The sequence below is a fragment of the Heliangelus exortis genome, chromosome 14, assembly GCF_036169615.1.
Source record: "Heliangelus exortis chromosome 14, bHelExo1.hap1, whole genome shotgun sequence".
Taxonomy (NCBI): Eukaryota; Metazoa; Chordata; class Aves; order Apodiformes; family Trochilidae; genus Heliangelus; species Heliangelus exortis.
The window spans coordinates 6,026,378-6,053,851 of record NC_092435.1 but is presented as its reverse complement, the minus strand read 5'-3'; the positions used below and the strand labels follow the sequence as shown (position 1 = coordinate 6,053,851).

Genomic DNA, 27,474 nt, shown 5'->3' with positions numbered 1-27,474 from the left:
TTCCCAAAGCTTGGCTCTTCTGTAAGAACCAAGTTGATCTCCCCTTATCTGTCAGCCAAGGTGAGAACAAGGTGTCACTGCTCCAGGACACTCCAGTTCAAAGCTGTGCAGGAAAATGGGGAAATGCTGTCTTACTGGTTGCCCTGCCTGCTCTCCCTGGAATGCCTCACCTTCACACCCTAAAAAGTGATTAACATGAAAGTTGATACCAAAATAAAACAAATCTGTGGAAAGCAATACAGTAAATTAGTCTCCCTGCCTTTTTAATAGATTTTGTCATTTATTGAAATTAATATTGTTAGCGTTTAATTTCTGTGTGATTAACTGGGAGTTGTAGCCCTGCAGTTTATTGTACTCACCTTGGTGAAACTTGAATAAGGTGAATGAGTCTCTGCACAAATTCTCAAATTACTGTTCTGGAGTCTAATTTATAATTAACATTTATTTTTTAATATCCAGCTTTAGAAGTACATTGTAAGCATCCCTTTATGGATTGCTTCATGCAGCTCATCTACTTTCTGCTTCACATCATGAAACAATGAAACATCTTCATAAACCTGCCCCTGCCTGGCTCTCATCAGAATATGATTCTGCCAGTGCTGATTGACTGTTAGATATTCGTGTTCAGTCCACAAATACCCATGCAGTAGTGAACAGTTTTCCTTATTAAGTTGAAGACAAAGTCATAACTTTGCTAAATATTTTTTTTCTTCTTGGGGGAGTTACCAAGTTTGATTAAAAAAAAAAAATCTGTAGTCAGTTGGTGCACATTTTAAAACATAAGATTTTGGGTTTTCACAAAGAAAAGCCGTGCCAGATCAGTGTCATTTGAGAAGTTCTTTCTTACAAGTTGAGCAGTCCCAACATGGTCATTTAACTAAAGGATCTGCAATGTAAAATAGAATTTTATGTGTTTATTTGGGATATTTATTTCATGAGTTTTGCTTGTAGAGCTTTTCTTAATATGGAACTGTTTTTTCTCACAGTTGCTGCAGCCCAAGCCATAGCAGAAGAAAGAAGAAGCCAAAGTGGCATTAGCCCTGTTGCAGTCCAGTCCTCAATAAATATAAAGACAGCAACTAAGCCAGGTATAATTATTGGTCATTGTTCTTAATGAAGTACTGGGTTCACAAGGAAGAGTTAGTAGGGATGAATAAAAGATCTTATAAAAAGAAGTTTGGTACTTTTTCTTCAGGGTGCATCAGAGCATAAAGCACATGGTACGTGGTTTGTGGAGTCATTGAAGGTCTGGCTTTGATGGCAGACTTTCACTCTTGACTCTCCCAGAGTTGGATTGCTGTGAAGTTGCCTGTCTTTTCAGCAGGGCATAGCAACAAAGAGAAATTATTTTTGTGCTTGTGTCAAGTTACTAATTCACTTCTTGCTGAAATTTAAGTTTTTATATCTGCAAAAACTTAAACAGTCTTGGGTGTGCTTAGTGTGCAAACTCTCTGTCTTACGGTGCTTTGAATTTGTCTTGCTCAGTGAACTGTCTGTTCTTAGATGGAATTTTCCTAGGTTCCCCTAAATCTTGATCAAAGGAATTAATATTGACAGGAATGAGGATCAGAGCTGAATTTGGAATAAAATTATGTTCTAATATATCTGACTTCTAGGCTTTCTTTTTATTGTACTCATTTGGCCCTTAATACTGTGCTTTCTACTGTTTTCTATTTTTCTACTCTTCCTGAAAATAGTGGATTGGTTGTGAAGGAATGGAAAGGGGGAAAAGGAAGGGTATTCAGCTTCCTCTGACTTTTTCAGAAGACATCTTTAATGACTGTATAGTGGTTTGGTGGTATGCATATCTCTCAGGAAGTTCCATTGTCCTTTTGATAGTAAAGACACTTTTTCATTTAAGTTTGAATGTTCAAGGTAACTGACAATTATGTGTCTTCAATTTTTCTTTTTTACAGTGATAGATGGTTCCACTCTAAGAACAGAAGAAAGACAAAGACTGGCCCGGGAGCGTAGAGAAGAGCGGGAAAAGCAACATGGTATTTTTGGGTTTTATTTAAAATACTATCTCCTAAAATGTTTGTGATTAAGGGGTAACTTAGAATGTACTCTTCTTACTCCTTGTTCAGTCACTTTTTTCAGCTTAACGGGGACAAGAGACAAGATCTCCTGGTCTTGCATCAGTGACCATTTGTGAATCTGAATGGAGAAGTATTAGATTTGAGAGAAAAACATTCCAGAGATTTTGAGCTTGAAGCTGTATGGCACCTCTGACTTTTCATTTCTTAGTGACCACCAAGCACATTTAGCCATTTCTTACTGAAAGCCTTAGCAAAAACACTGCTGAAAGTAAAACTTTTAGCCTAGAACTGCTTCCTGTAGTCCTCAAGACTGAGGTTGGGGAATCCTGATTCAAGCAAAAAAAAAAAAAAAAGATTCAGTTAGTTTGATTCAGCTGGTTTGTTTGCCTTGAACACTGCTTCCCTTGTTTCTAGGCACACTGAAATGACTCCTGGGTGGAAATATCAGCAGTATATGCTTTATCTTAGCAAAGAATCTTGAGACCTAGAGAAAAGCATAAAATTTGCCCAGCTTTATGCTGGTTGTGGCGTGAATCAGGGTACTTATGTGCAGCAAGAGATGAAAGGGTCACAGTATGCTCTGCAGTCCCAGTTCTTGATCTCCCAGCTTGTGAGCAGTGCTATCTCTCTGATAGCACTGTATGGTCATTTCTTAACATAAAAGCAAAGACACAGCAACAGGGAAGATTTTGTTATCCTAATGTAGAGAGAGGATAGGACTAGGACACATACATTCAGAAGAGGGGGCCTTATGTTTAGATACTGCATTTGCATTGTTAATGTAATTATCTGGTCTCTTGGTTCATTTAATCTGTCTGTCTGCAGGAAATGCTTCCACTGTGTATTCAGTCACTGGCTTTTTGTCACAGGACTTGAAGCTTCCTGTTAAACTGCACACAGCTGTTCTCTAGGTGGAGAATGTGGAGAATAGTGATGCAACTATTTTGAGCTTGGATGCAATAACTGTGGTTTTCCCATCTTGTCACTCAGTGCTGAAAATCTTTTCATTATATCTCATTTTAAAAAGAATGAAAATCAAAACACAGAAAATTTTGCCTTTTGATACTCAACTTGCTACTTCTAAAGAGTTCACTGTTATGATGGCAAGAAAAGTACTTGTTTAACATAGGATGTGTGCACATCCTGACATTCCTGCCTGAAGTCCAATGGCAGGAAAGGTTCTAGTTCCAGCCTAATCTGGGGACAAAACTGAAGACTTCTCTGTCATTATGTGCAGTGTTATCCAGCTCTGCAAGGTAGTCTTCCTGTATGTTTTAGCTTTAAGTGGTGCTAATTCTGCTTAGTAGTTTCTTGCCTATAAGTTGTGTAGTGATGTCAATGAATATTTAATTTTTATTTGAATTTTTTCTTAAAAATTTACAGCTGCCAAAGAGACACAAATCCTTGAAAAGGAAAGAAAAGCAAAACTCCAGTATGAAAAACAGTTAGAAGAAAGGCAAAGAAAGCTAAAAGAACAGAAGCAGAGAGAGGAGCAACGGAGGGCAGCAGTAGAAGAGAAGAGAAAACAAAAAATAGAGGAGGAAAAGGTACTACACTTCAAAGTTCTATATTTTAAAGAAACTCCTACATTGTTTCCCTGTGTTACCATGCTCTGAAGTGGTGTCAAATGGAAGTCACAGAAATGGTGAATGTATTAGAACATGCACATGTCTTCCTTCCCCATCCCAGGCCTAACTTTAGCTATGGCCAAAGCATTGAGGACTTCAGAAGCTGTGACTGCTGGTTGGCCAGTGATTATTTTTCACGTGAGCAAACACCTCACCCCATACAGTTAGATTTTAAGATTCCTTTCATTGTACTTCATAGGTTCTGGTTGTAACTCAGCATGGGTGACAGGTCTTAAATCTATGTCTTGCTTCCTGGGAAGCCTTACTGTGGCCTGTGGGGCTCACATTCTTTCAGTTCTTCTAAATTACACCTTGTTGGTATGTGTTGAACAGTTTACAATGGTGTCTGTAGTTGGGGTTTGCTGCTTTGAACTGCATATTGACTGCTCTTACTTGACTCTGCTTTGCTTTGGCTGCACATGGCCAGCAGAGCAGTATTTGAGTTGCTGAGCTTGTTGCAAATTGATAGAAGCTGAAAGTAGAACATGTAGTTATGCAGAGTAGGTCTGCTAGTGTGTTTTAAATGTGATGCAGGTTCTGAAAGGGCTGATTGCCAGGGTGTCAGCAGTGCTTTCCTAGGCTGGTTGGAAGAACTTGCTTGTGGGTCACTGTTGGAGACACTGAGCCTGGCTCACTTTTCCCTTGGAGTTCAGCCATTGTTACATTGTTCTAGCAATAGATTTTTTTTACCCTTTTTGACTCGCAGTATTCTACACTGCTGTTTCATTATCTCTAATTGGCTTCTGGGTGTGATTCTGTGTGCTGCTCCATTTGAACTTCATGGAATACTTGACATTGCTAGAGAGCAAGCAGAAATGTTTGGGTGGGCCTTGGCTACAGTCCCATGCAGTATCATCTCTTTAAGCATCTACTTCACACAAAAAACATTCCCTGTGCTTCAAGAAGTGTTACCCCTAAGCCTGCAGTACATTTACTCATGTAATTTTGATATGTGGATATGTTTTAAGTGGTCAGTGAGGTGAATAATTAAGGAAGACAAGGATTAAGTGCTGTTGATTGGTGTTAACTTTGTCTTTTACTTGGTCCCTGGAGAAAGATGAGCTTGTACATAGAGAGTTACATCTGAAGAATTTGGCAGGTGGGCACATAGTGTGCACTTGACCTGTAATCCCTGCTTTCAATCATAAAGTGAAAACAAGATCTTGGCTTTGGTACTCTGACATTAGAAAATAATCACTTTTAAAGAAGCTAAGCTATCTGAGGACAATATTTACAAGCAAGATGCCATCTACAGTTGTATTTAGTAGATAGAAGTGCATCAAAAAATATGTCATCTCCAGCACTCTTGTTCAATACTTCAGCCAAGTCTCATTTAGTTAATCATCTTCCATAGATAAAGTACAGTAAGAAGCAGCACAATAGCAAATCCTGTTAAAAAAGGGGTCTCTGTCTAAAATAGTCTTTCAGAGAATTAGTCATGGCTGGGATTGAGATACCTGTCTTTACTCAATGACTCCATACAGCTGTGCAACCTCCTGTGTTGGTGTCTTGAGCTGATAGCTGATTTTCTGCTGCTTGTAAAGTGAAGCCTATGTCTTTAACTATGACTTTGAAGAATTACCACACTGCAGATACCTCCATGGAAACGTGATTTGGAGGTTGCATCATGTCTGGGTACTTTGCCACCTTAGGCTTCTTTAACAGAGGGGAAACTGAGCTTTATATTTGAAACAGAAACTTTTAATTTCATCTTTTGTCAGTGAATGGAATCCTTCCTACTGCTCTTCCCAGCTTACCTGGTCTGTTATTCACTGTGACCTTTTTAGTTTGTTTTGTGAAGCAGTGTTGAAAGAAAGTGAAGGTCTTGTGTCCTCAAGAGGGAGAAATGTTTGGATAATGAGTCCCATTGGCATCTTGCTATAATTTATTGGCAGTAAATACCACTTCAAAAGATCACTTGGGGTATGACTACTCCAGAAGATAAATCTTTTGTTGACACATGTATGGAAGCTCAGCTGAAGCCAGCCAGTATGGTTACACTTCATCTTTATCACAAGAGCTGAAGTTCCCCCATCAGTAGCTACCAGGTCTGGAGAGGGAAGTGAAAGATTCCTTCATTCCTCTTTGTCCCGACAGCAGTGGTTGCTGTGGTCTGGCACTGATTGATCTTTTTTGCACTTTTGTTTTCATGTCTTGCTAGTTCTGATTTCACCCTATCTCTATTAATGCCAATATGTGGTAAGACTTGGGTCAGTGTTTGTGTATGTCTCTGAAACTACAAATAACCTGATACTTGGCATTTTATAATGGAGAAATTTTACCACCTTTTAGAAATCATTTCAGAATATAAGTAACTTCAAGAGTAAACAATCATTTTTGCTCAGTTTGGGGTTCATCCCTATTTAGAAAATAAGTTGTGCTGTTTACTGAATAGGAAACCTGGTGGCTATTTTAAGTAAAAAGCAGAACAGATCTGTGCTTAGCTCAACCTAATTATGTTTGCAGAATTTTGAAACCACGACTTGCCCTTAATATTCTTTGCTTCATAGTTTTTTGTAAAAAAAACCTGTTATCAGGCAGTATAGGTGAAACAAATTTGAAATCATACTGGGGTAGGGGAAATCTGTATTGTGTTTGCTGGCACGGGTGTGCTTTATATTTACAAGCTACATGAAGTTGTTTTTTGGTGACAGGAGAAGTATGAAGCAGTTCTGCATCGCAGCTTGGAGCGGAATCAGCGAGTGGAAACACGACAGAAGAGGTGGTCATGGGGAGGGTCTGTAACTCCAGATTCAGAGAGCAAAACAGGTAAGGAGTCACTTTTCTAGCATGGCTGAAATCATCACATTGTGTGTCAACACTGGCGGGTGGAGCACTATTCAGAGACCTGGGCATCCTTTCCTATCTTGGTTTTACAGCAGGATTTACAAGTAGCTCTTGGGGAAAGAATCGTATCTGTACTTGCCCTGAAATGCTCATCATGCTTAGAGCTATTTTTGACTTTGGGAAAAGATAGAGAGAAGCCACATAGGAAGTGCAACACCTGACAGCATTGTATTCTCAGCCCCCACACATGAGATAAGGAGAATTGTAACACAGGATGATAAAATAATCCTGAGTCCTTCAAATGCAATGCATGTAATTGTGTGCTAAGATTGATGATAAACATAAATAAAACCAATTGTGCTGTCATATTACTTCTAAAATGCTTTAAACGCACTCTTGGAGTCACAGGATGCTAGCTGATTGTTTTAAAAACCAGTAATGAGTAAGGAGATGCAGTGGGCAGTGTCAGAGCTTCTCAGAGAATAGGTTTTATTCTAGATTAGGTGATGCTTTTTAACATTCTTTAAGCTCAACTTGTTTCCTGTTTCACACAGTCAACTGTTTCTGCTTGTAGATGTTCTGAAATCAGTGAGTCAGGATTGCAGTGGAAGGGATATTTTCCACCAATAAGAAACTAGGCCTGAATTATTGTCCAGGAGTAAAATAAAGCAAAAATTCTTCAGTTCAGCCTGTCTTCTGAATTGGTGGAATTTTACTGAGCATTTTACTTGTGTCTTCTTCTGTCAGCTTGAGTGTTGACTTCCAGTGTTAGTAATGTGTGAAAGTGCTTTGAAATAAGTCATCATTATGATATCCAGCTTCCCCATATTTTGTTAAATGTCATTTTTTGCTATTTGACCATGTGACTTAGCTTAAAAAACTTCTTCTACAGGACAGCAGACCACAGATGAAGGTGGAACTGGTGGTATTGATCTCTACATTTTTATTTTTCTGTTGTTTTACTACTAACCTTTTAAATGTGAGTTCTTGTTTCCCTGAAACTAAGGAAAACCAGCTTCTTACAGATCTTTTCCTGGAATTTGGCCAGCTGTGCAACAAATGTGAACCCTAAGTAGAAAGCAGCTCTCTATGTTTTTAACTATCCCTCCCAGCTAATTAAACTACAGCTTAAGTCATGGCATCCCAAGGGAATTTGCCAGGAAAGGATATGTATGCATTAGGGTTTTTAAAGATGACTGCATACAGCATGGGGGAGGAGAACAGAAATTCTTTGTGACATGTATTTTAATATAAATTACTTCAGTAATCTGAGATTTTTTTTTTTAAAAGGCAATTTTAAACTCTCTCATTGTTTCCTAATTTGCAAAAAGAACATGGAAGAACTTGATTTGCTTTCTTGTTGCTTTATTTTACCAGCAATTGAAATAGCATTTGCAGAACCAAACAATGTTTTGCTGAAACTTTGTGAAAGGGAATAGGTCCTTTGTGCAGATTGATGCTTTTTCCATGAAGGATTTTGCAGAATCAAATCTGTCCAGTTATCTAGACATAAATGTATTAAATGTGTTTTCATTGGATTTTTGTCACTTTCCACAGTGTTACAGCCTAAGTCATTTATAGAATTATGAATTGCTGATAAATTTGTCAAGGCTATGTATTTAATAAGCAAAATTATTTCCTGTAGCTAGTTTAAGGTGATTTTTATCAGTTGAGACCCAGCTAAATCTGAGTTCTGAGAGTCTGTACATGCTTACAGCATTACTAATCCAATGCAGCTGCCTCACAATGCTGACAATATGAGACTTGAAAATTCAATGAAAGTCTGAGTGTGATTTAACTACTGTGGCTTGTTCTGGCAACACAGCAGAAGCATGTGTGTATTATTTAACTTCTCTCTTCCCTTTCTCTGCACAGCATGAATCTGTAATTTTCTCCAAAATTTTGGCCAGTTTGACTGGATTGGTTTAGCTGTTAAACATGTATTCCTTAATACACACATAAATCCAATTACTGAATTGCACATTCCCAAACACCGTTTAACCTTGAAACTAAGAAATCACAGTTGTTTACATGTCTAGGAAAGCACTAGTTTTTTTTTCTTCTCCTTTCTTTTTTATCTTATCTAATTTTAAAGCTAAACTTCATAACAAACAAAATACCATTCTTTGCTCTATTAATTTATGTGAGGAAACGAGTCTAGTTTGTCCTTTTGATCATGGAGGAAGATCTTCATTGCTGCTGAAGCACATTAAAAATAAAGTGCCTTTCAAGAAACATGCTCTTGATGTAAAAATAGGTGCCTAAGCTGTACCTTATGCATCATAAACTGACAAGAGGAGGAGCAGAGTTCAGCTACATCAATTTGGATAACTTGGCACCAATTTTAAAAAAAAAATTGACTATGGCAACAAATAGATAATGCAGTGTTGGAGTAAGACATTTGTGCATTCACACTGTTTTAAATTCATGTTTGATTTTCTGTTGTAAAGATTTAGATGTGGTGGATAATCTGAATTTACATTTGTCATATTTATTTCCATTTCAGAATAATTCTTAGCTTTTGTTTTTCTAGGAGCTCCTCAATTAACTTGTTTTTTAAAAATCTAAGCAAACTAAATAGGATGTCCAGCTAGCTTTCTAAAAAATCCTTATTTTGTTCCCTTTCACCTTACATTTTTCTTAACTGCTGGAAAGACAGCAATTGCCTCCCCCCAGCCCCCCTTTTTTTTTAACTCTGGAAGATGACACCATATGAGCTCTGCTGCATTATATCATTGTGGCTGAGTAGTTCACCTTGTCTAACAGGACACCCAGAGCAAGTTTCAGTGCAATATTATTTTTCCACCAGCAGTTTCTATGGCAGGTTTGGGATTAAACACTCCATTTCTTCAAGTGAAAACCATTGGGGAACCAGTTTATTGCTTTGTAAAAAAATGCAGGTGTGTCCTACAAGAAGAAAAAAAGAAAAAGGATATTCTTACATGCACTGGGTGTGCTGACAGTAATATTTAGGAATATTGATTGGCAAAGCAGCCTCTTGGGTGGTAGTGTGCCCTGGAAAGTAAACCCCATGTAATATTCCATGTCACCAACCACTGCCCAATGTACTTTATAATGTACAGAATGTCATTCACTGAGACTGCACCAAGTACCCTGCTGATGGCCTGAAATTTAAAAATTGATGAAAGCCTCAGAGTCAATTGCTACATTACTGACATTGCTGTCAGTGCTAAGATGAAAGATGCAGGGTGTGGGTCTGCCAAGAGCAGTGGCAAGGCTGTGTAATAAATAAAGCATCCTTGATGCCAGAGTCCTTGCAGATGAGGGAGGCTCAGTGGTGACTGCTAAGCAAAACCCCACATTCAGGAGCATCTGCAGTGGAGAGGTGCTATCAGAATAGAAATTGGACTGCCAGAGTCTCTCCTTCCTAAATTGAGAGCTCCTTGTCCTAGTAGAAATTAAGAAAGGAGAAATGGATTATCTTACTTTATTCAGCCTAATTTTATCCAGCCTCAGACAGGCAGTGCTGCAGCACCCTCTCTCAGTGAAACTTGATGAGAGGCTGAAATTGAGCCCTGCTCTTTCTCACAACAGTTTCCTTAAGATACCATATTTCCCAGCTCCTTACCCTCCTGCAGCCCTTGCTGCATGGCAGTCATGTGCTTTCTTTGGCTTTGTTGCTGCAGCTTGATTTCCACTTTGGTATCACATGAGATTTGTACTGTATGCCTCTTCCATCTAAAATCCCTTGATGTAAGCTAACTTTCCACCCAAAATGATGAAAGATGTTTGAGGTATTTCTTTAAAGATCTTTTGTAAATACCTATATAACCAGACTAACTTGCTCAAGAATATTCTGTCATCTAAAGCTTTTTTCCCTAGTGAAAAGTCCAAAGCCTTAATGTTTGCAAAAGCTGTCCTATGGGTGAAGTAGGGAAAAAGTTGAGGCCATCTGATCATTTTCATCAAAAAATCGTTGATTTCTTAAGATCTTACATAATTAGTGCCAACTAAAATTTTCTGGAGAAAGAAAACTCAAATCTGTATGAATACTCTTTACCAATTAGAATTTTTTTCTGTCAAGGCATCCACTGAGATATTAGCTCATGCCCTCACCTCTGCTCTCTGTTCCCCTGAAAAATAGGGACTGATGTTATTTTATTTTTGTCTCATCAGTCTTATCTAGCATGTATTTTTTTCCTTTTCATCTTCCAGTAGACATTTCACCCCTTGTCCTTTACTAAACAGCCCAGTCCACCTCCAGAACGTGGATACTTGCTGGAAAAGAATTACTTTGCTCAGTGTAATTCTTCTCAAGGAAAGATGTAATTTTTTTGCCTTCTGAGTCTCAGTAAGTGATGGACCAAATCTCAAATTTCATGCAAGTTCTGAAGTCCTAATTTGAACCAAGAGTGGTTTGTATGCAGTTTTCTCCATGATATTTGGAGGCTTCAGACTCTCTGGAGTTGAGGCAGGAGCCATGCTTTCGTTTTAAGGGCAGACACTAGAGGGTAGTCTTTGCCTTCAAGAACACCCAAATCCTTGAATTACAAGTTTCCTGCTTTTCATATATAAGACTCTCACGACTATTTTAGTTATTGCAGTACTCAGACTTCATTCATAAAATACTTTTGCTTGGGGTTTTTTGTTTGGTTGTTTTTTGCGGGTTTTGTTTGGGCTTTTTATTGCTTTTTTGAGGGGTTGTTTGGTTTGGTTTTTTTTTTTTTTTTTTTAAGTTGAGAAAGTACTCACAAACCTCAGGTCTTCATTTCTTAACAAGATTCAGCAGATCCCCTCTCTCTATTTTACCCCATGTGGACATCACTCTTGTCCAGTGTGACAAGAGCTCACCACTTTTGTAGTTTCAGCTCCAAAATGTGGTTTTCACTTGACATGGTTTTGGGGGAGGCCCCTAGCTCAGGAAACCTGGGTTGGCTACATGGGACAAAAGTGCAGGACAAAGCCAGGGCTCTTCATGGGGAATCCTTAGGTCCTGGCTTGTGCAATTAGGGACTGCTATAGCTTGCTGGCCAAAGGGAAAAGATGCTGCCTCTGTGGTGAGTAGAGCTGTTTTTTCCTTTGGTGCTTATGCACTAATGAGTGCACATTAATCATCTTTGCTGGCCAGTGTGCCAGCAAAATGAGTTACTTGTGTTTGATGTATAGAATTTGTGTTTATTATGCTAGTACAGGCATACCCTTTTTTTGCTTATTGAGTTTCCATAGCAACAGGTACATGCTTTCCCAAGGCTTTTACACTCTGGTGTAGTGTTCATCCTGAAAGTATGTTATTTGAAATTTAAAAAGGAGTATTTATCTGGCTTGTGGTAAATTTGAAATTTTGCCATGTGAGATGTGATTTTTTTGTGTGTGTGTCTGTGTATATATGTCTGTGTGTATGCACATACAAAAAAACCTAGTGCTGCTTTTGGCTGGTTTTTTTTTTTTGAGAAGAATTACAGAATTGATAGGAGACATGAATTTAAGGACTAACTTTTAAAGAAAAAATTGTGAATTTCTAAAATAGTCTCACCAACCATTGAGAAGTAATCCGAAGCAGGAATGCTTTCTTGTTTTTCCTCAGGACTTGCTTTTTTGCCTTGCTTTTTTGTTAACCTAGTGATTGAAAAACTATTTTGACATCCCTGTGTGGAAGGAACAAAGTAAGGAATTACTGTTTTTCAGGTTTTGTTATTACTTTGTCTTAGCCACCTGGCACCAACACACAGCCTCAGTAGCCTTTGTTTTTACGTGCTAGGAACACAAAGTTTAAAAATCACTTGTTTGCATACATATGCATAAAATCTTGGCATGACTCTACTAAAAAAATGCCTTTTCTGTGCATGCTACACCTGATGCTAATTGTATCGAGTCTGTTCAAAGGAAAAAAATGCAATTTCTGTTTCTCACTCAGCAAAACTGGAAATAGCTTTCAGGATGTAATACTTCCAAAGTTAGCTCCCAGCAAGGTGTGCAAGGTTCATCCTCAGGTATGAAGATGGATTCTAAAGTAAGCACTTCTCTACACAGGCAGCAAGCAGTCCACCTCCTCAGCAAACCTCAAACAGACAGAAGCTGCCATGAACAAACGGTTGTCATCATCTGCAGCACTTTTAAATTCTTCTGATAGAAGTAAGTGTTTGTGTGTCTGATGGTAGCAGGTGTTCTGTTTTACTGTCACTTGGGGAGGAGGCAGGAGGTGGAATGAAACTCCTCTTCCTCCCTTGCTGTGTAACTCACTTCATATTTTTCATCTCAAATGCCTCTCATGCAATTTGTTGATCCAGCTTGACTGTTCAGGGCTTTGACCCAGTTGATGTGATCTCTGTGAAAGGAGAAGAGGAACGGTAAAAATTGGTGGTTTTTAATTTTTTTTTATTTCTGGAATTGGTTTACTCAAGTCAAATCTTGGTGAATGATTTGCAAATCATTTCACATCATATTTATGGGTCTGCATGCCTTTAAATCATACCCTAAAATTTCTGCAAAATAGAAATAATAGAAAAATTAAGTTTGCCTTGTTACATTAGATAGCTTCAGTCATTTGATTGCCTGTGGGAAGGAAAAAAATCAACTTAGTTTTGACATCTTTCTGTTGTGCCAGTCCTATACTCTATGGACACACACTTTCTCTTTAATATTACAATTCAGCTTGTACTAAGAAGAGAAGAATGCATGAAAAAAACAGTTGTGGGGGGATTTTGGATGGGAGGAGATTGCTTTTTTTGTTTCAACCTGGACATGTAGCATGATTATAGCCATAGCATGTAGCTCTGAGACAGTTTCCTAGCCCAATAAATTAGTATAGTCTTGGTACTGAAACTCAAATTATGCATTTCTTAAACTCGTAGTGCACACCACTGCTTGCAAGCATTCTGGTTTGCTTACAGTGCCAAGGAGTAATGCTGCCCTCATGGAAGGAACAACCAAGGAATATAGAAGGCCTGGAAGCCAGCTATTTTAAAATTTTTATTATTAAGGGTTTCTGAGAGTGCACCTTAAAGCTGGCCTACCAATTTCTGTGGCTTCCAATCTCATTTTGAATTGCAGCTTTGGGGTGGGTGAAGCTTCTGACTGCTGTGTGCCATGTTTAAAATGTGCACCATGCCACTGGTCTTAACAGGGGTGTAGAGAATGAGGTAGATCTCTGCTTTTCCCACTCTCTGGTAAACCTGTACGTGTGAGTCTCCTCTTTGCCTCCTTTTCCTCTGCCCCATCTCAACACATTCTGTAAATTATAGCAGTCTTCCTTCTCCAAATAGAAAAAGCAAATTACGAAATGAGGAATTGTTCTAAACTGTCACTTCAGAAAAGTAAAAATTATTTGCATGAGCATATGCCATCTTGGTTTAGCCTAAGATTTCCTTGTGAGGAGGAATCCTGCCAGTGTTTCATAGGATGCTGCCTGTTTCCCATATGTATTTTTTATTTTCCAAAAAGCTTTAATAAGCTAAGAGCTGTGTGATATGAAAACAGGTTCATCTAGGTCTGCGCTGCAGTGTTCTGTGAGTTTGCAGCCTTTGATCAAATGAGCTGTGCTAGAAGAGTCTCTAGCACAAACACAGCTAACACTCATTCTGCTGGTTCATGCTGGAAGGTAATGCAGCAGAAAAGATTGTACAGTGGATGCTTGTCAGGGGAATCAGTGAATAGATCTACACTGGTGTAGCTGCAGGGGCTCTGAGTCATTAGAGACTGCTTGTGATTTAAAATGATATTTATATATAATGTGTCTGCAGGGTTCAGCTCTGACTATGAGTCAGAAACAGGGCTGTAAAGTACAAATTAAGCTGCTAACAAAGGAACTCATTAATTATCAACTAATTGAGCTTGCTTTCAATTTTACTGTCAGACCTTGAAATCCTTTGTGAATCCTTGTTTACTTTGGAGGAAAAATTCTCAGGTGGCCTGAAATGCAAGAAATTTGGATGGGATTCTTAACTGATCCACATGGTCAGGATGTAGAAGTCAACTAAGTGACTGGTTTGAATCAGCACAACAAGTTACCTTGAATCTGTGCTCTTGATCTGGCACTCAAGAAGAAATGGCTTTTTGGTAAAGGATGGATAAATTCAGAGGACAGAAAACACAGCTGCAAAATTAATCAGATTGCTTCTGCTGTGTCTGTGTGCCAGGGAAGGTGGAGGAGCTGAATGTGGATGAGAGGAGGATGCTTGCCTCTGGATCAGTGGAGTATTTAATCAGCTGTGTGCTGTTAATTTGGAGCTCGCTCTTACTGATACAGAATGTGAGCAATGACCTTTAAATTTTATTTATTTATTTTAAAAGGCAAACAAGGATGACCTTGGTAGGTCAAACAAGAAGTGTGTTGAAACTGGCATCCTGCTGGTATGATCAATAGCATATAGGAATATAAGAAATTGTATGGAGTAATTCTTCCCTGATCCATTTTTCCTGCTTCTAAAGGATTCATACTATAAAATGACTTTATTATTCTTCTGTATCTTTGGGAAATGGGGCAAGTGTTGGAGGGGACTTCTAGGCTTTTCCACATAATTAATCCATGCACTTTAATTTCCAGGTACCACAAAGAGAAGTGCCTCATTAAACAGACTGAATAACAAAGTTCCTCTGCCTTCTCAGCAGTCAGCACTCAAAGGTTCGCAGGTGGAACAGAAAGGTGCTAGAATCCAGTTTGGTTTGAGACCTGGGAGGCAGTAAATGGGATATTTGAGGTTGACTTCAAGCTCTTGATGTCCCAATTCTACTGTAATTTTTTTTTACTTGGGCTTTTGCCACCATACATTTGGCCTATGCACAGTGACATAAATATTATTACGTGCATTCCATCGCCAGATATTGGGGTAACTGTGTCATAACCCAGCCTGATTCCTCTGAAAAGTGAAAGGGTGGGGGGAGAGGAGCTAAATGGTAGCCAAACCATTTACCTTGTGAGAAAAGAGCTTCATAATGGTGGCTGAGTGGTTTTAGTTGATTTCTTGGCAAAGCATGGGAACAGCAGTTTAGAAAATCATATATATAAATATCTTGTTAAAAATAATCTTCCTTACGCTTGGTCTCTAGGAGGAACAGAAAAGAAGAGGAGCACATCTTTGAGTAGAATGAGTAGTAATCCCCAACCCACTCCAGAACTAGAAAAAGTGAAAAAGGAAGAAAAAACAGGTGGTTGTTTCATAAAGCTGAATATCTCTTTTTAAAGCCACTTACAGTAAAGTTTGGATGGGCTTACTTTCACTAGTTTCCTTTGTTCTTAAATTTTTAGAACTTCTAAATGACTTCTTAGTTATCCAGTGTTAAAGATGAAATTGTAGATGGTAAAGATTGAACTTCTCCCTTTGGACAAAAAAAGAAGTCCTGTAAGAAGGACTTTGACTTTGTTAAATGGCACTATAAGTAGACAGCAAAATGTCTCTCAGCTTAAGAGAGAGACTTACTTTAAAGCTGGTAGATTTGAATGTAATACAGAGTAAAAATGTCACTGATGTGTTCACGTCTTAATTAAATCTTACCTTTGCTTTTTAAGCTCTTTTGTTATTCAGTTTAAAAGCAAGTCCTCTGTTCCTGCTGCTCACCTAAACTCTGTGCATGCAAATGAAGGAAGGAGGAAGCCTGTTTCAGTCTCTCTTGGTCTGTGTATTTCCCCACCTCTTTTCTAGGAACTCTTCCTAAAGCTGAAGACTAGCAACTTTGCTAACGAGTTTTTTTCCTTTGAGTTAACAGTTCTCAAATTTCCCTTTTTAGCACCTATTGGCAGTACTGGAAATTATATTCTGTGTCAGAATCTTTCCATTATGGGAGGATGTTGGATGCTGTCCATGTGAATTTGTATATGCAAATGATGCCCGATGATAACCATTTGCTTTGACTTACAAGTCTTCTGTTTATTGTGTCAGAACAGCCTTTTCTGTAATCTAGAGAATACAGCTCTGAAGAGCTGGGTCAAAACCAAAGCTTTTCATACTTTGACTTCAGCATTGCTTTCTGCTGTATGCATGCCAGCCTTTGTACTCTAAGATTATGAGTCTCAAGCAAGCCAAGGACAAAAAATACAACACAAGATATGGCAGTGTTTAACCCTCCCTGCTTTCCGTTTGGATTTCCCTCTCCATTACTTTTGTTGGGTTGTTTTTTTTTTCCCAAAACTGTTACGATTTGCAACAGCGCTTGCAAACTGCCTTTGCTTTGTACTGCTTGTCTGTTTCATGATATGATTTCATGTTGGATCCTTTTTGATTTGTTCCCATCATTCAGCTCGTCGCTCCCAGCTCAGTCCTCTGGACAGTAGCATAATCAGTCGCCTCCTGGCCCCCACTCAGGCCTCCTTAGCTAGGAGTAAAAGTGCTGCTACCTTATCAGCTGATGGACAAGATCCCTCAGGTAACAGGAGGGCAGAGCAAAGCCTGAAAGTTTTCACACTGAAGTGTGAATCAGACAGTTAATGTGTGATTCTGTATAATACTAATTATCCAGTAATTTCTTTGGTCCGTAGTAACGTTTGCAGTGTTGCATGTTTACTTTACAAACCATAAAACAAAACTGGCTTTTAAACTCCAGTGCCAGATGCTGGTGGGTTTTTTGGGGTTTTGTTTGTGTTTTTGTATTTAACTGACAGAGACCTGCATTTTGGTGTACCCTCAAATGGATCTGAGACATACTGGTCAGAGAACAGTGTTAGGAAATCAAAGAGGAAAAAAAACTTGAAAAAACATCATTTTGAAGGAGGCTGAAAGGAACAAGTAGAAAACCTAAATTTCTTTAGGAGAAGAATCCTTGTTAGGAACATGACAAAGGGATTAACTTAATTTTAAGTGCAGGGAGCCCTGAGCTGGCTTTTTTTCTAGAAGTAGAGGCATTCTAGAAGACACTGTAGAGAAACCCTGGATGGCTCAAGCAATCTCATATTTGTCCAGACTGAGCTGATAAGCCCACACTGTGGCTCAACTTAATGTTACCACAGAAATCTCTGCCTCATGGGCAAACCCAGGCTACATCCCACATGTCTTGTAATTGTTACTGGTTATAAGAATGCCCCAGTAAATGCTTATCTGGAACCAATGTGGAGTCCTTTCTCCTCTCTTACCTTACAACTTGCGTTCCTGGTTTTGCTTGTTTCCTCTTAAGTATGTGCTTCCATCTTTATTTTTTATCTTATGCCACTTAACTTGGTCCTTGTAGGTAATGGTGACATTTCTACATTGCTCCCTTTTTGTGATAACCAATTTTTATTTTTTTGGTTTGTAGTCAGTGGTCATATTTTTGCAGACCATGTGCTACTTTTATTTTTCACGAGTACTTCAGTCATGTGGGGAAATACCATCTTTTTCACTGTTGCTGAATTTTAAAAAACTTTTACATTTTTATCAGCTTACTTATGGGTATTTTCCTTATTTCAACAGAAACATACCTTTGCTTTAGCACAAACAGAATGCAGTTCTTGCATAAATGCTGTAAATATAAAAATAAAATGTATTTTCCATAAAGTTACAAAACTAAGCACTGGCATCTGTCACAATTTATTCAGACTGTAGAGAAATCCAATATCTAGTTTTAGAAGTAAATTTTTACATCTGTTTATGCTTATACATTTATGATTATGTTAGTGAAAAGAAATAATTTGAAGATAATTTTTTTTCAATGTCTTGTATGTGAAGAGATTTACATTTAAGGTAGGAAAGGTATTTTAGTTTAGACCTTTTTATCTTGACAGATTTATTTTACACCACCTATTTTTATTTGTTAATGTGGGCAAAAGGATACAGATATGTATTAATACAGGGGTCAGAGAGGGAAAGTAGAATAAAACAATGTTACACAAAATATAAGATTGTAAGTAATGCTCAGATTCCTAATGTAATGCTGCTTTATAACTGCTCTTTTAAAAGAAGATTTTCTCCTTGAATATGGGAGAAACATATCATGAAGAAGTTGTAAAGAAAGAAGTTGAGCCTTTAAAACTGAAGTATTTGTGATCAGATGCAGCTTGACTAAAATTAAAGCAACACAAAAAGTACGGCAAATTTAGATTTTTTGGAAAAGCATTTTATTTTTATTTACTCCAGGCTGCTGCTTTCAAGATGGAATTACTCTTGGTGCTATTGCTTCCAAAGTACTAATCGTGTGGTGGTGGTGTCTTGTGTCTGTGACCCATTGCAATGTGCACTGCCTGTGGTGTTTCTCTGTACAGTTTCTAACACACGCAATCTTTCTCTCTCTCCCTCTCTCTTTCTCCCTCTTTTTCTCCTGTTCTTACGCTGTGCACTTGGTTCTCGTTTTGTCTTGTCAAAATTCCTAACTTTTATAGAATCTCACCTCTGTCCTCGTTCAGCTTCAGCCAGTTCCATCAATTCCCCAGTCCCAGCTCCTAAAGTGCCCGTGCGCAGTCGTAGCATCGACAGATTGAAGTCCTCTGTATCTTCCTCTGATGCAAGCTCACCAGATTCAACCCAGGTTTGTTGAAGATCCACAGCAATTAGGTTTGTATTAATAGGAGGGGTGGGGGTGTTGGATCAGCTTAGGGGGGGATCCTCTTGTAGCAGTTAGCTTGCTTTTTAAAATGTTAGTATCATTTGCTTCAAAAATGCAGTACTGAAATCAAATTGGGATTTTATGCTGCTTGATCTCTTCAGTATCTAAAGGCGTGCTGTTCACTGCTTATGGTTCCCAGAGTTTAATTTAAGGAACATATTGACTGGTTCTATATGTTTTGGAACATTGAGGAAATGCAAAATACATCTTGTTGAAAAATATGTTTGTTGTGGTAGTGGCTCCTCTGTAAACTGTTCTAGAGAGTGAGCATTATCTTTTTTTTTTTATGTGTCTTAGAAATCAGAAACAGAAAAGCCATCCCCAGGTTCTGGTGTAAGACGCCCTCCCTCACCATCTGTGTCTGCCCAGAGAAGATCCCCTTCTCCTGCTCATTTGGTGAAGCGACCTCCATCACCTTCTGCAGTTAGGTGTGTGTCCAGGTTAAATATTTCCATTCAGAAGAAAATGAAGGCTGCTTCCTGCCTCAGGCAGCAATGCTGTTCACATTTGCATGACCTATGCTGTGTTTATACACATAAGGACTTCACTTTTGATCTGATTTTTCTTTTCCACAGTAGGGACACAACCCTTGCTTGAACCTTTGTTTTGTGCAGACAAAATACACCCTGGTTTTCTGTAGAGTCTCTGCCCTGAAACCAACTAGGACCATACCAGCATCTGAATACATTGATCTGCCTGACATTTTTGTAGGAAGTTTCTTGTAGGATGAGCCCTATGATTCTAATCCATGTGGAGTAAATCGAGGTCTGGGCTAGCAGTTTAATGTTAGCCCACAAGTAGCAAGTCCAATTGCCACAGGTTATTTTGGAATCTTGTGTTTTCCCAAAACAGGGTCCATTGTCAGGACCAGTGTGCAATAATCCAACCCACACAGGCTAGAGGTATTTGTTATCCCTGTTCTGTGCAGAAGGAGGTGCTAGGAGGTAAAGCCACAAAGCTAGCACACCTCCTTAACAAAGCATGGCTATTTATCCTGTTCACCAAGCCTTAAGATCCACCTACATTTACACTTACTGATTAGTAACTTATCACTACCAGTCTCACTATCTAAGTGTACTCCACAGTTCTGCTTAAAGGCACAGTGTCCTTTTAAATCAAGGCTCATGGTCAGTAAGGAGTGGTCTTAACTGGGGAGGGGGCATTTCTTGAGTCAGTGGTCTCAATCTCCCCCTGCCCTCTTTAGTTGCTGTTGAGAGTTCTGCTGACCCCAAGCCTTGTAGCATGTTTCCTTTGCTATCTCTCAAGGTTCAGGAGATTTTTTTTTAAGATATGCAAGCTAGAATCCTCTTATCTCAGTTCATGTTATTTCTTGTAACTCTACAAGGCTGTTATTATTGGCCTTTACCAGCTTCTAGTATTCCTTTAGCAGCTCCCCTTTGCCATCACCTATATTGAGTTTTATGAGGAAGGCACCAGTAGTTTGTGTGGGGGGTTATTTTTAAAAGCAAGGTCCATGATGTAAACTAATAAAAGTAGACTGTTGTGTGTTTGAGATTTTCAGTGCTATCCCTGAAAAATATTCTGTATTCCAACAGACAAAAGACTCGCCCACCTTCGCCTAGCACGTCAAAACAAAGGCCACCATCTCCTTCTCCAGTCTCTAAACCAGCACCTATCCAACGTCCACCTCTCACACCAGGTGTTATTAACATTACCAAAAAGAAAAGTGAAGCAGAGAGCAAACCAAAGGATAAGAGCACAGAAGAAACAGGACAAGAACAAGGTGCTTCACCAGCCTTGGACAGGGATGCAGTAGCAGCTAGCACAAAGACCAAAGAAGGTGAGTGCTTCACGGTGATGCAATCTTGCTCAAGACATCTACAGTGTCTGCTAGGACTGGTGAAACAATTTGTGAATCAGATTACTGGAGGGTAGGAGTTTTTAAGGCATAAGCTGTTCACTGTTGGTTATTTATGCAATAATTTTTCGTAGTGTGACTTTTGGGTATGGATTTTAATGCAGTAGTCAGTTTACTTGATTTGGAAGTTTAAACCCAGAGCTTTCAATATTATTTTTTATTCTGTGATTTTAAGAAGAGCAAAAATCCTGTTTGGCTTTTGGACTTCAGGCACACTAGCTGAGTCACCTACTAGTTTAGGTTTCCAAAGTCAGTCCTTAACTATCCAAAAGTCTTCCAGTCCAATTGGTACTTCTTAAAAATTGCTTATGTAGAGACTTGCTTGGAGGAAGAAGTCAGCTTTGCAGTCAGAGCATCACAGAATGAGAGCCAGCTTTCACAAAGCTAGAAGTCTGCCTCAGTCTCTGTCCCAGTGAATGTAAAAGCATTTCTGCCTCAGTAAAAAGGGGTCAGGTCACAGGTGAAACTGAAACGGAGACATTAAGGAGAGCCATATACTGGATAAGCAATTCATCTTCTAGTCCTCTTCATCGTGCGAAGTAAGCACAGCCTCTGTCCCTCTTACTGGAAGAACATCATCTGCCATCTCCAGAACAGAATCTGAGAGAGCCTTCTGATGAGGTCTGGCAGGCACTTCTCTGTGGAGAAGGACTTAGGGGAGACTTAACAGGCAAAGGAGGGATCTCTGGAGTTCAAACTACAGCCAGTGGCCAGTACTGAGGGTGAAAATCCTTCAGACACAAGGTAAGTGGGAACAGACGCTTGCTGCACGTTACTGCATGTCCAGTTCATGTTGTGAATTCCTCAGCTACTGCAGTTGTCTGTGATTTCTGAGGCTCTTCCCAACACTACACAATGTTGTGTGTGAAATAGTGTTAGTTGGCTGAAGAACTCCCTTATGGTACAGTTCTTTGAGCTGTATATATTCCTGTAGAAGGAAGCCTGGATGTTGTAGAAAATGTGGATGTTTGTATGAAGTTGCACATCCATCATCTCGGTGCCGTGTCATTCATTTTTGTAGTCAGAACATCCATCCCTCAATGTTCTATAAGAGAAATGTTTTGCGTGCCTCAGAGGGGGCATAATCAGTTGTGATCAGTGTCATCAGTTGGTTGAAGCCTCCATAACAACATGTCCTATTTCTGTATTTTCCAGTTGTTCTGGCACAAGAACACTTGCCCTTGTTCTTTGGATGCTCAAACTTGTCTCCTTTCCACGCTGACTTCTGGAACTGTATTAACCCAGTTTATCTGCTTCCATCTTAGTTTATTGCTAACATCCAAATGAGTTGTCTTTGGAGTGGATCATGTTGGCTGTGGGTGAAGCTCTTTTTCCTTTGACACAAACAAGATAAGGAAATAGAGGCCATGCTCTTCAACCTGGAGATGATTTCGTGTATCTGCTTGAATGTTGTGGCACACTGCAATATTGCTAAGTGAGGCAAAATCTTTCTTCTTAAAATAAAATACTTTTTTTCAGTTTTCAAGGCAATTTTCATTCTACATGTCTGTTCACCCCATGGGTTGATGCAATGCCATATTCCAGACAGCTTCTGAAGTCAAAGTGTACCAAAAAATGGCATGTGACAAATCAGTCTCTAGGTCCTGTGGATTCAACCTCATTTCAGCTTTGTGTACTTCTATCTTTGTACTATCTCTTCTCCCTCAAACTAAACTTGATTGCCTGTTGCTGACAGACAGCAGTCAAGTTCTGTCTTGTTTTTTGTGTCCTCCTCCTAAAATACAGCATTCTGCAGTAAAATGCTTTCTATTTTTCAGTGACTTGGAGCAGTTGTCATTTCTGGCAGCAGCATTTCACAGCTTCTCAGAGAGTTAAAGCCTTGTTTCAACTTAAAGCATAAGTGCTCCTTCATGAGCTCTCACCTTATGCATGATGATAGGTAATAAACTATCACGGAGCCTCACTTTTTTGTATTTGGGTAGTGAAGGCTTTGGAATATGGTTCCTAGATGAATTGTAAATAAATTACTTGCCTTGAAACGTGTTGAATCTTACATCCCATCTAGCTAATACCACAACATAAGCCTGTTTGTGTTCTTGCTGTCCAGCTAGAAAATAACAGTCCAATAAGGGACTGACACCAGCTTCTTCTCACATATCAGATCTGTGTAATATTCTTCTCTGCCTTCTAAAAAAAACTATGGATTAATGGGAGAAATGAGATTCAACTTCCACCTCTTCATAGGCTGCAGATCTGATCCTTCCTACTCAGTTGGCAACCAAATATTGCTGAAGAGGAACTGCCTAAATGCAACCTCTATTCCTGTTGGCTGCAAGTATGTTAATAGTGCCTCTTCACTTTGAAACCACAGGCTAGAATTAAAGAAAGCCAACACATCAGCTGTCAGTCCTGTAGGTGCATTTTACTATTGTTCTGAAATATTTCTCTTGCCTGTTTCCCTCTTTTCCCTTCCATCACAAAATGTCCTTTGAGAAAAAGACAGTTTTTCTTATCAGGAATGACAGTGGGAGTACAAGAGAAATAGATCTAAGTATAAAAACACTGGAAGAATCTTCTTAAGGCATGTGAGCAGTCATGTTGGGAAGTCTCATATCCTGCCCCATGGAAGTAAATTGCATAAGGGGTGCATGGAGATGAAAACACTATTGAAGTAATTGTATGGAAAACATCAGTAAAGCTTCAAAAGTGAAAATGCAATGCAAAGGTAGACTCAAATAGACTCAAACAGACTTGACATCTCCTCCTCTCTGTTTCTATTCCCCCTGCTGTCTGCCTACCTGTGGTGTTCTAAATTGTTGTAACTAATCTTACCATTTTTGATACCAGATATTAGTCACATTTCAAACTGTCATTGTCATGGCATAGCCCTAAAACCTACAACCCAAAACCTTTAGGCTTCTTGCTGAGGATTAAGTTGTCTTATTTAGTTTTAGTTTTGTAGGGGGGGAATAGATTAAACCTGATGTTAAATGTCAACCAGTTTTGGTAACACTGACATTCCAGTAGTGTTAAAAAAGGATTGCTGTGTTGATTGCTGTGCAAGTGCATAATAGAAGGTGGCCTTTGCTGTAAAAGGTGACTTGTCTGAACTGGAAAGGCATTCAAGTGGTAGAGCAGAAGACAAGCTGTTTGATTTCTTTGTAGTTGTATACTAGCAACAGTAAATGCAACCCCCTACCTTTTCTTGAAATAAAATTATAAAAAGTAAGTTGCAGAATATAGTGAGAAGAGCACTTCCTACATTCTGGTCTCAAGTAAGCAAAATCCTGCTAATGGTTCTTGTAACTGCAGGAGAATGAGGAAGAGGACAACCTCTTCTGACTGAGTTTGGATTTGAAGTGTTGTTTGTTTGTACCAACAAAACTGCTTTTTTGCCCAGTAAGAAGCAAGAGTTTGTCTTGAGGAGGAGCTTTGTTTTCAGTGTTGGATAAATCTAAATTTTAGAAGACTTCTCTGTGACTGCTCTCCATGTGTTGGAATGCTTTTCCTAGGACTGCAACAGCAGTTTTTATGCACAAAACACTACCATGATTCAGCTGCTCATGGTGTACTCCAGGTAGTTATGCCCTGCAGCTGCAGGTAATGTTTACCTGTCCATAGTGCTTGAGTAGCTTTTCAGGTACTGAAGTTCCTAATGATGGCATTGTGTTTTGAATTATTTGTCTTCAGGTCAGAAGAAAAATAACTGAGGAAACCCTTATGCCATTCATTAAAATTACCTTGGCTTGAAGGCTTGATCAATGTTAAGCAAATATGTATATGGTGGTTTCTTAAAATATTTAAAAGAAAAAAGGCAGGTCCTCATCTTCATTATGATGCTATTACTTTACTGTCAACAAGAGCTAATTCTCTGAATATTCAGGTGATCAGTTCTTTAGCCACATTCTAAAAATAATAGAGAGTGGGAATAACTGATAAAATCAGAGGTTTTGCACTGTATATGAAGAACAACTGGATGGCAAGGGTGGGTTTTTTCTTAATGTTAATTGTAATTTATATAAGTAATTATGTTACAAATATATGTACATATCATTTATAAATGTATACTTTATAATATTTCTGACCATAACACCAGGCAGGATAGGAAGAAACAAACTGCAGAATTGTACAAATATCCACTAACCTGGTGGAGCTGTTTTGATCTCCAGTTAAAACTGGAAATGGATTTGTTGCTAAAAAAATAGAAATATTATATGAATGAGGAATAGAAATATGATACAAACAATAGAAATATGATATGACTGAAGTCATTAGTATGTGCCTTCATGGCCTGATAAGATGGTGATTATGTGTAACCTAACATATGCTCTAAATATAAAGGTGTGAATGTTAATATTATGAAACAAGAGAAATCAAAAAGCCTAATATTTCCCCTTTACAGTCATGCACATTCTGTTTTATTAGAAGGAAGTTAAGTCTATTACCAAAAGCAGTGGTTTTTGCAGTTTTCTTTCAAGTGTTCAAGTGTTACAGAATAAACATGTCTTTCTAGAAATATGTTTTTAAGTACTATGGTAATTAGAGAGTATCTTTAACTGTATCATCTGGAATATAGCTGAATTGGTGTAGATGAGATTAGTTGGTTTTATTTCAGTGCCAGTGAGGTACTGTGGCTCTGCATCTCTTTAGGATTCCCTTTTGGCTCCTGGGGCTTCCAGATTCAGGGTGTATTTGAGTGGTGAGCACTGATCAAAAAGATAGTGGGTCAGGTGGCCAAAACTAAAATCCCATCTCTCAATGATAACATCTATCTGAAAATAAGTTCCCGGAGCTTTTTAACAGCAATTTTATTTTTTTTTTAACTTTTGCAGAATCAGGTAGCAAAGTGGTAGCAGGGACCACCACAGCTGAAGAAGCTGCTAAAATCTTGGCAGAGAAACGCCGGTTAGCACGGGAGCAAAGAGAGCGTGAAGACCAAGAAAGAATTCAGAGACAGGAAGAGGAAAGGTAACAAGTTGGGAGAAGGAAGAGGTGCTTTCAATGTTGGGGTGTGATTGGAGTGGACACTTCAGATGTATATGTTTAATTTAACATCCTGTAAATGTTAGTGCAGTTCCTGAAGCATATAGAGAGTGTTAGTGCAGCAAGGTTGAACAGATTGCTGTGTGTATCATTAACCTACATCTCAGTATTGCATGGTCCCTGTGCAAATCACTGCTTCATTTTCCTTCAGTTACCCCCAGTGCTTTTTACTTCAAAACCAGAATGTTGTTTTCATAGAATCACAGAATGGTTTGTGTTGGAAGGGACCTTAAAGATCAACTAGTTCCAACCCCCCCTGCCATGGGCAGGGACACTTCCTGCTAGACCAGGTTGCTCCAAGCCCCATCCAACCTGACCTTGAACACTATCAAAGAATTGCTTCATAATGTCCAATATAAATCTACCCTCTTTCAGCTTGAAACCATTCCCCCTCTTCCTGTCACTGCATGCCCTTGCAGAAGATCCCTCTCCAGAAGTCCCTTTTTACACCACTCATGTTTATTTTGCTGTCTTAAAATAGTTAACCTCTCTATTAAACTTTCTTTGAACTCAGGCAGTGGTTTGATGGTACATCATGTCTCATGTTAGTTGATCCCAAGTCTGGATTAGAAATGTTGCACCCAAGTAATTCAAAATGCTAAATCAATGTACATTCAGTTCACTGCATAGAGTTGTTAAAACAAATTACTCACTTTGTGCTAACTTTATTCTAGATCATGGGTCACCTGTCTGTGTGAACATTAGATTTTGTCTTTTTTCCACTCATAGGTAAAAAGGCATCTTAGCCTTGTATATAGTTTGCTTCAGATGTTTTATCAGAATCATGATGCCATCAGATCTTCTGTGTACATCCGCATGGTTTAACAGTGCACACCTCCAGCATATCTGGAATATTGACTAGAGAAGAAACAGTCTTTAGAAAATCCAAATAAATTTGTTTGACAGTGAAAGAAAGCTTCATTCCTGTTGTGGAGGCAGCTGGTATTTATTAAATGATTGTCACTTAATACATTTCCCAATCAAACATTCCATTAGTGAAGCAACCTGTCTTGGCTTTGACTTGATCAGCACAGAACATTTATGCACTCGTGGTTTCTTCCATGTTACTCTGATTTTTCCTTTGACAGATGTGGATGGTGGCATTTGTAAATCCACACCAGAAAGTATCTTTATACAGTTTTTCTGTGACTGGACAACTTAACTTCCTTGCTTTCCTAGTCTTGTCTCATGTGCACACACACTTTTAAACAAATAAATATTCCGTTGGTAATTTGTATCTTGGAAACACTAGAATCAGAGAAGAAATGGCCAAGAGAGCTACTGAGATGAAAGCACAACAGGAAGAGGAGCTCCAAAAACAGGAGGAAGAAAAGAGGCTGGTCCATGAAGAACAACAAAGGCAAACTGAAGAGGAGAGGATCCGACGAGAACAGGAAGAGCAGGAAAAACTTGCAGAGCTTCAGCACCAGGTCAGCTTATCTGTAGAATCCAGATGTGTTCTTCATGCAGGCTGCTGACATTTTCTGGAGGGGGTTGTCCTTGATTTTTCTTCCATACAATGTTCCCAGCAAATCTGTTGGGAATGATGTAAAGCAGAGTTCATCCTGTCCGAGATGGGTTTGAGAATGTTTGGAAGCCCTTTCCTTAGTGTAGTCTATGTGATTTTTATTTTTTTTTTCAGCATTTGGTAAATTCAAGTGTGGGGCAG

At 38.8% G+C, this 27,474-nt stretch overlaps 1 protein-coding gene across 1 annotated transcript in view; it reads left to right on the top strand.

Annotated features, from left to right (window-relative positions):
• Positions 1-27,474, top strand: part of MAP7D3 (MAP7 domain containing 3) — a 46,349-nt gene that overhangs the window by 11,856 nt on the left and 7,019 nt on the right. Inside the window, exons 2-15 of the mRNA XM_071758036.1 lie at positions 987-1,088; positions 1,917-1,997; positions 3,423-3,586; positions 6,322-6,436; positions 7,347-7,379; positions 12,446-12,547; positions 14,958-15,056; positions 15,461-15,559; positions 16,649-16,774; positions 18,699-18,844; positions 19,220-19,350; positions 20,479-20,723; positions 25,595-25,730; positions 27,058-27,235. Coding sequence (XP_071614137.1) covers positions 987-1,088; positions 1,917-1,997; positions 3,423-3,586; positions 6,322-6,436; positions 7,347-7,379; positions 12,446-12,547; positions 14,958-15,056; positions 15,461-15,559; positions 16,649-16,774; positions 18,699-18,844; positions 19,220-19,350; positions 20,479-20,723; positions 25,595-25,730; positions 27,058-27,235 — 1,757 coding nt within the window. The remainder of the gene's footprint in view (positions 1-986; positions 1,089-1,916; positions 1,998-3,422; positions 3,587-6,321; positions 6,437-7,346; positions 7,380-12,445; positions 12,548-14,957; positions 15,057-15,460; positions 15,560-16,648; positions 16,775-18,698; positions 18,845-19,219; positions 19,351-20,478; positions 20,724-25,594; positions 25,731-27,057; positions 27,236-27,474) is intronic.